This window comes from Salvelinus sp. IW2-2015, unplaced genomic scaffold (genome assembly GCF_002910315.2).
Source record: "Salvelinus sp. IW2-2015 unplaced genomic scaffold, ASM291031v2 Un_scaffold4781, whole genome shotgun sequence".
Lineage (NCBI taxonomy): Eukaryota > Metazoa > Chordata > Actinopteri > Salmoniformes > Salmonidae > Salvelinus > Salvelinus sp. IW2-2015.
Genome location: NW_019946050.1, coordinates 18,282 through 26,320, shown reverse-complemented (window position 1 = coordinate 26,320; position 8,039 = coordinate 18,282). Strand labels below are relative to the sequence as shown.

The 8,039-nt window shown below is 45.8% G+C and overlaps 1 protein-coding gene across 1 annotated transcript in view; it reads right to left on the bottom strand.

The window, feature by feature from the left end:
* LOC112077639 (ferroxidase HEPHL1) overlaps positions 1-8,039 on the bottom strand; it is a gene marked incomplete at its 3' end in the record, with an annotated part of 19,802 nt that overhangs the window by 8,253 nt on the left and 3,510 nt on the right. Inside the window, 2 exon segments of the mRNA XM_070441782.1 lie at positions 135-274; positions 870-1,008. Of these exon segments, the coding sequence (XP_070297883.1) occupies positions 135-274; positions 870-1,008 (279 nt within the window).

The following is an 8,039-nucleotide window of genomic DNA, read 5'->3' as shown; positions in this document are numbered from 1 at the left end:
ACAGAGAAACAGAGAGAGGGACAGAGAAACAGAGAGAGGGACAGAGGAACAGAGAGAGGCACAGAGAAACAGAGAGAGGCACAGAGAAACAGGGAGAGGGACAGAGAAACAGGGAGAGTGACAGCAGGTCTTACCCAGTATTCCCAGGTGTTGTGTTTCAGGGGTGAGAGGTTGTCTGGTGGTGAAGGTGTCGTCTGTGTAGCCACGATACACCGCCTTCATATAGCGACCGCCTATCCTGCCATCACCACTACCGAAGAACACCTCAGAGGGACTGGGAGGAGGAGGAGGAGAAGGAGGATGAGGAGGAGAGGAGGATGAGACAGAGAGGAGAGGAGGATGAGACAGAGGAGAGGAGGATGAGACAGAGTGATTTCTCCAGCTTTGCTTATTCATGATGATGGAATTTCTCTGTAGAGTTAAACTGAGCAGAATAAACAGCAGAGCTGGAGGACTGGAGGACTGGAGGACTGGAAGAGCTGGAGGACTGGAAGAGCTGGAGGACTGGAGGACTGGAAGAGCTGGAGGACTGGAGGACTGGAAGAGCTGGAGGACTGGAGGACTGGAGGACTGGAGGACTGGAGGACTGGAGGAGCTTCCATGTGGTTGATACCATTCCATTGACTCCATTCCAGCCGTCACTAACAACCGTCCTCCCTTCAGCAGCCTCCACTGACAGGTACGTACACTGTACAGAGGTTGGTGTGTGTGTTACCTGTCGGGCAGTGTGTGGGAGAGGTTGGTGTGTGTTACCTCTCTGGCAGTGTGTGGGAGAGGTTGGTGTGTGTGTTACCTGTCGGGCAGTGTGAGGGAGAGGTTGGTGTGTGTTACCTGTCGGGCAGTGTGTGGGAGAGGTTGGTGTGTGTTACCTGTCAGGCAGTGTGAGGGAGAGGTTGGTTTGTGTGTCGATGCCGGTAGGAGCATAGTCCCAGGTGACGGTCTCTGCTGCCAGGTAGTACTTCCTGACTGGGCCAGCAGGGGGGGCTGCTGAGGGGCTGACACCGGTTCAATCACAGGAATAGGCCACCATCATACAGTGCCTGCTACACGGCCTGGTACACACTACAGCAACACACACACACACAGCACACACACCACACACACACACACACACACACACACACCAACACACACACACACCCACACACACACACACACCCACACACAACACATCCAAAGGTAAGAAGCTAGGGCTCAGAGTTATACGCCTGTCATTAAGAACCTAGTGAACTGAATTACCCACTGGGAAGGAAGGACTTACTGTTTTGTAGCTGCTGTCATATCTATACTAGGTCTAGTGTGGCCAGATACTGGTTGGAGCTCCTGTCATTCTAACTAGGTCTAGTGTGGTCAGAATCTGGTTGGAGTCTCCTGTCATATCTAACTAGGTTTAGTGTGGTCAGATACTGGTTGGAGTCTCTGTCATATCTAACTAGGTGCTAGTGTGGGCCAAGATATGTGTTGAGTCTCATGTCATATCTAACTAGGTGTCGTGTGGCAAGATACTGTTGGCTACGTATATCTAAACTAGGTCTAGTGTGGTCAGATACTGGTTGGAGTTCCTGTCATATCTAACTAGGTCTAGTGGTGGCAGATACTGGTTGGAGTCTCCTGTCATATCTAACTAGGTCTAGTGTGGTCAGATAGCTGGTTGGAGTCTCCTGTCATATCTAACTAGGTCTGTGTGGTCAGATACTTGGTTGGAGTTCCTGTCATATCTAACTTAGGTCTAGTGTGGGTCAAGATACTGGTTGGAGTCTCCTGTTCATATCTAACTAGGTCTAGTGTGGTCAGATACTGGTTGGAGTCTCCTGTCATATCTAACTAGGTCTAGTGTGGTCAGATACTGGTTGGAGTCTCCTGTCATATCTAACTAGGTCTAGTGTGGTCAGATACTGGTTGGAGTCTCCTGATAATATCTAACTAGGTCTAGTGTGGCAGATACTGGTTGAGTCTGCTGTCATATCTAACTAGGTCTAGTGTGGTCAGATACTGGTTGGAACTCTGTCATATCTAACTAGGTCTAGTGTGGTCAGATACTGGTTTGGAATCTCTGTCATATCTAACTAGGTCTAAGTGTGGTCAGATACTGGTTGGAACTACTCGTCATATCTAACTAGGTCCTAGTGTGGCAGATACTGGTTGGAGCTCCTGTCATATCTAACTAGGTTTAGTGTGGTCAGATACTGGTTGGAGTCTCTGTCATATCTAACTAGGTCTAGTGTGGGTCAGATACTGGTTGTAGCTGCTTTGTCATATCTAACTAGGTCTAGTGTGGTCAGATACTGGTTGGAGTCTCTGTCATATCTAACTAGGTCTAGTGTGGTCAGATACTGGTTGGAGTCTCCTGTCATATCTAACTAGGTCTAGTGTGGTCAGATACTGGTTGTAGACTCTGTCATATCTACTAGGTCTAGTGTGGTCAGATACTGGTTTGGAGCTCTGTCATATCTAACTAGGTCTAGTGTGGTCAGATACTGGTTGGAGTCTCTGTCATATCTAACTAGGTCTAGTGTGGTCAGATACTGGTTGGGAGTCTACTGTCATATCTAACTAGGTCTAGTGTGGTCAGATACTGGTTGGAGTCTCGCTGTCATATCTAACTAGGGTCTAGTGTGGGTCAGATACTGGTTGGAGTCTCCTGTCATATTTAACTAGGTCTAGTGTGGCAGATACTGGTTGGAGCTCCTGTCATATTAACTAGGTCTAGTGTGGTCAGATACTGGTTGGAGTCTCTGTCATATCTAACTAGGTCTAGTGTGGTCAGATACTGGTTGGAGTCTCCTGTCATATCTAACTAGGTCTAGTGTGGTCAGATACTGGTTGGAGCTCCTGTCATATCTAACTAGGTCTAGTGTGGTCAGATACTGGTTGGAGTCTCCTGTCATATCTAACTAGGTCTAGTGTGGTCAGATACTGGTTGGAAGCTACCTGTCATATCTAACTAGGTCTAAGTGTGGTCAGATACTGGTTGGAGGTCTCCTGTCATATCTAACTAGGTCTAGTGTGGTCAGATACTGGTTGGAGCTCCTGTCATATCTAACTAGGTTCAGTGTGGTCAGATACTGGTTTGGAGTCTCCTGTCATTATCTAACTAGGTCTAGTGTGGTCAGATACTGGTTGGCTCTGTCATATCTAACTAGGTCTAGTGTGGTCAGATACTGGTTGGAGTCTCCTGTCATATCTAACTTAGGTCTAAGTGTGGTCAGATACTGGTTGGAGCTCCTGTCATATCAACTAGGTCTCATGTGTGGTCAGATACTAGTTGGAGTCTCTGTCATATTAACTAGGTCTAGTGTGGTCAGATACTGGTTGGAACTCCTGTCATATCTAACTAGGTCTAGTGTGGCAGATACTAGTTGGAGCTCTGTCATATCTAAACTAGGTCTAGTGGTGGTCAGATACTGGTTGGAGCTCTGTCATATCTAACTAGGTCTAGTGTGGTCAGATACTGGTTGTAGCTCTGTCATATCTAACTAGGGTCTAGTGGTGTCAGATACTGGTTGGAGATTACTGTCATATATTTAACTAGGTCTAGTGTGGTCAGATACTGGTTGGAAGCTCTGTCATATCTAACTAGGTCTAGTGTGGTCAGATACTGGTTGGAGCTACTGTCATATCTAACTAGGTTCTAAGTGTGCGGTCAGATACTGGTTGGAAGTCTACCTGTCATAATCTAACTAGGTCCTAGTGTGGTCCAGATTACTGAGTCTGGAGTCTAACTGTCACTATCTTAACTAGGTCTAGTGTGGTCCAGATACTGGTTGGAGTCTCTGTTCATAGTTCTAACTAGGTCTAGTGGTGGTTCAATACTAGGTTGGAGTCTCTGTCATATCCTAACTAGGTCTAGGTGGCAGATCTGGTTGGAGCTACTGTATATCTAACTATGGTCTAGTGTGTCCAGATACTGGTTGGAGCTCCTGTCATATCTTAACTAGGTCTAGTGTGGCCAATACTGGTGGACTACTGTCATTATCTAACTAGGTCTTTCTAGTGTGGTCAGATACTGGTTGGAACTGCTGTCCATATCTAAGCTAGGTCTAGTTGTGGCCAGATACTGGTTGGAGCTAACCTGTCATATTCTAACTCAGCGTCTAGTGTGGCAGATACTGGTTGGAAGACTCTGTCATATCTAACGTAGGGTCTAGTATGTAAGGCATGGATTACTTGGTTGGAGTCTTCCTGTCATATCTAACACGAGGTCTAGTGTGGCGCAGACTACTGGTTGAGCCTGCCTGTCATATCTAACTCGTTAAGTTGTGGTCAGATACTGTTGGAGTCTACCTTCATATCTAACTAGGTCTGATGTGGTACAGATCATGGTTGGAATCTCTGTTCAGATACGAACTAGGTCTAGTGTGGCCAGATACTGGGTTGGGCTTCCTGTCATATCTAATGAGACTTGTTTTGAGGTCCTAGTGGTGGCCAGATACTGGTTGGAGTTCTCTGTATATCTAACAATAGGTTAGTGTGGTCAGATAACATGGTTGGGAACTCCTGTCATATGCTTAACTAGGTCTAGTGTGGGTCAGATAACTTGGTTGGAGTCTCTGTCATATCTAACTAGGTCTAGTGTGGCAGATACTGAGTTGGGTCTCACTGTCATATCTAACTAGGTCTAGTGGTGGTCAGATACTGGTTTGGAACTACTGTCATATCTAAACTAGGTCTAGTGTGGTCAGATACTGAGTTGGAGTCTCCTGTCATATACTAACTAGGTCTAGTGTGGGCCAGAATACTTGTTGGAGTTCTGTCATAAAAATCTAACTAGGCTAGGTGTGGCCAGATACTGGTTGAGAGCGAAAGCTATGCAATATCTAACTAGGTCGAAAGTGTGGTCAGATACTGGTTGGACAGTCTACCTCGTCATAGTGCTCAAAACTGGTTGAACCGTATAACTGGTCTGTGTGGCCAGAAACCTGGTTGGAGCTCCTGTCTATCAACTAAGGATCTAGTGTGGCCAGAATCTGGTTTGGAGCTCCTGTCATATAATAGTCTAATAGGTGGTCAAGTATGGTTGGAGTCCGTATTCAACTAGGTCTAGGGCAATACTGGTTTGGAGTGCTCACTGGTCATATCTAACCTAGGTCTAGTGTAAGCCAAGAATACTGGTGTGTAGCTGAGCTGGTTCATACTCTAACTAGGTCTAGTTGTGGTCAGATACGGTTGGAACTTACTGTCATCAATCGTAAACTAGGTCTAGTGGTGGTCAGATCACTTGGTTGGAAGCTCCTGTAATCTAACTAGGGGTACTAGTGTGGGTCAGATACTGCGTTGGGAACTACTGTGCATATCTACTAGTCTAGTGTGGCAGGATACTGGTTGGAGCCTCTGTCATATCTAACTGGTCTAATGTGGTCAGATACTGGTTGGAGCTACCTGTCATATCTAACTAGGTCTAGTGTGGTCAGATACGGTTGTAGCTGCTGTCATATCTAAACTAGGTCTAGTGTGGTCAGATCTGGTTGGAGCTATGCATATCTAACTAGGTCTAGTGTGGTCAGATACTGGTAGGAGCTACTGTCATATTAACTAGTGTCTAGTGTGGTCAGATACTGGTTGTAGCTGCTGTCGATATCTAACTAGGTCTAGTGTGGTCAGAACTGGTTGGAGCTCCTGTCATATCTAACTAGGTCTAGTGTGGTCAGATACTGTTGGAGACTCACTGTCATATCTAACTAGTCTAGTGTGGTCAGATACTGGTTGGGCTCCTTCATATCTAACTAGTCTAGTGTGGTCAGATACTGGTTGGAGTCTCCTGTCATATTCTAACTAGGTCTAGTGTGGTCAGATACTGTTGGAGTCTCCTGTCATATCTAACTAGGTCTAGTGTGGTCAGATACTGGTTGAGAGCTACTGTCATATCTAACTAGTCTAGGTGGTCAGATACTGGTTGGAGTCTCCTGTCATATCTAACTAGGTTAGTGTGGCAGATTACTGGTTGGACTCCTGTCATATCTAACTAGGTCTAGTTGGTCAGATACTGGTTGGAGCTCCTGTCATATCTAACTAGGTCTAGTTGTCAGATACTGGTTGGACTCCTGTCATATCTAACTAGGTCTAGTGTGGTCAGATACTGTTGGAGTCTACTGTCATATCTAACTAGGTCTAGTGTGGTCAGATACTGGTTGTAGCTCCTGTCATATCTAACTAGGTCTAGTGTGGCAGATACTGGTTGGAGCTCTGTCATATCTAACTAGTCTAGTGTGGTCAGATACTGGTTGGAAGTCTCCTGTCATATCTAACTAGGTCTAGTGTGGTCAGATACTGGTTGGAACTCTGTCATATCTAACTAGGTCTAGTGTGGTCAGATACTGGTTGGAGTCTCCTGTCATATCTAACTAGGTCTAGTGTGGTCAGATACTAGTTGGAGTCTCCTGTCATATCTAACAGGTCTAGTGTGCCAGATACTGGTTGAGCTCCTGTCATATCTAACTAGGTCTAGTGTGGTCAGATACTGGTTGGAGTCTCCTGTCATATCTAACTAGGTCTAGTGTGGCCAGATACTGGTTGGAGTCTCCTGTCATATCTAACTAGGTCTAGTTGTGGCCAGATACTGGTTGGAGCTCCTGTCATATCTAACTAGGTCTAGTGTGGTCAGATACTGGTTGGAACTACTGTCATATCTAACTAGTCTAGTGTGGCAGATACTGGTTGGATCTGTCATAATCTAACTAGGTCTAGTGTGGTCAGATACTGGTTGGAGCTCCTGTCATATCTAACTAGGTCTAGTGTGGTCAGATACTGGTTGGAGTCTCCTGTCATATCTAACTAGGTCTATGTGTCAGATACTGGTTGGAGTCTCCTGTCATATTCAACTAGTCTAGTGTGCCAGATACTGGTTGGAGCTCCTGTCATATCTAACTAGGTCTATGTGGTCAGATACTGGTTGGAGTCTCCTGTCATATCTAACTAGGTCTATGTGGTCAGATACTGTTGGATCTCTGTCTATCTAACTAGGTCTAGTGTGGTCAGATACTGGTTGGAGTCTCCTGTCATATCTAACATAGGTCTAGTGTGGTCAGATACTGGTTGGAGTCTCCTGTCATATCTAACTAGGTCTAGTGTGGTCAGATACTGTTGGAGACTCTGTCATATCTAACTAGTCTAGGTGGTCAATACTGTTGGAGTCTCCTGTCATATCTAACTAGGTCTAGTGTGGCAGATACTGTTGGAGTCTCACTGTCATATCTAACTAGTCTAGTGTGGTCAGATACTGGTTGGAACTACTGTCATATCTAACTAGGTCTAGTGTGGTCAGATACTGGTTGGACTCTGTCATATCTAACTAGTCTAGTGTGGCAGATACTGGTTGGAGCTCCTGTCATATCTAACTAGGTCTAGTGTGGTCAGATACTGGTTGGAGCTACTGTCATATCTAACTAGGTCTAGTGTGGTCAGATACTGGTTGGACTACTGTCATATCTAACTAGGTCTAGTGTGGTCAGATACTGGTTGGAGCTCTGTCATATCTAACTAGGTCTAGTGTGGTCAGATACTGGTTGGATGCTCTGTCATATCTAACTAGGTTAGTGTGGCAGATACTGGTTGAGCTCCTGTCATTCTAACTAGGTCTAGTGTGGTCCAGATACTGGTGGAGCTCCTGTCATATCTAACTAGGTCTAGTGTGGCCAGATTACTGGTTGGAACTACTGTCATACTCTAACTAGCTTCTAGTCGGATGGCAGAACCTGGTTTGGAGCTACTGTCACTCTCTCTCAGCTAGGGTCTTACGTGTGGTCAGTACCACCTCGCCGCTCCCTCCTGGCCCAGCTTCCTGTCTATCTACTAAGGTCTAGTGTGGCAGATACTAGATTGGAGTCTACTGTCATAATCTTAATAAGGTCTAGTGTGGCCCTAGATACTGGTTGGAGGTACTGTCCATCATCTAATAGGTCTGTCGTGGTAAGATACCTGGTTGGATCTCCTGTCATATCTACTAAGGTTGTCGTGTGGCAGATACTGGTTTGAGCTACTGTCATATCAACTAGGTCTGTGTGGTCAGATACTGGTTGTAGCTGCTGTATATCTTAACTGGT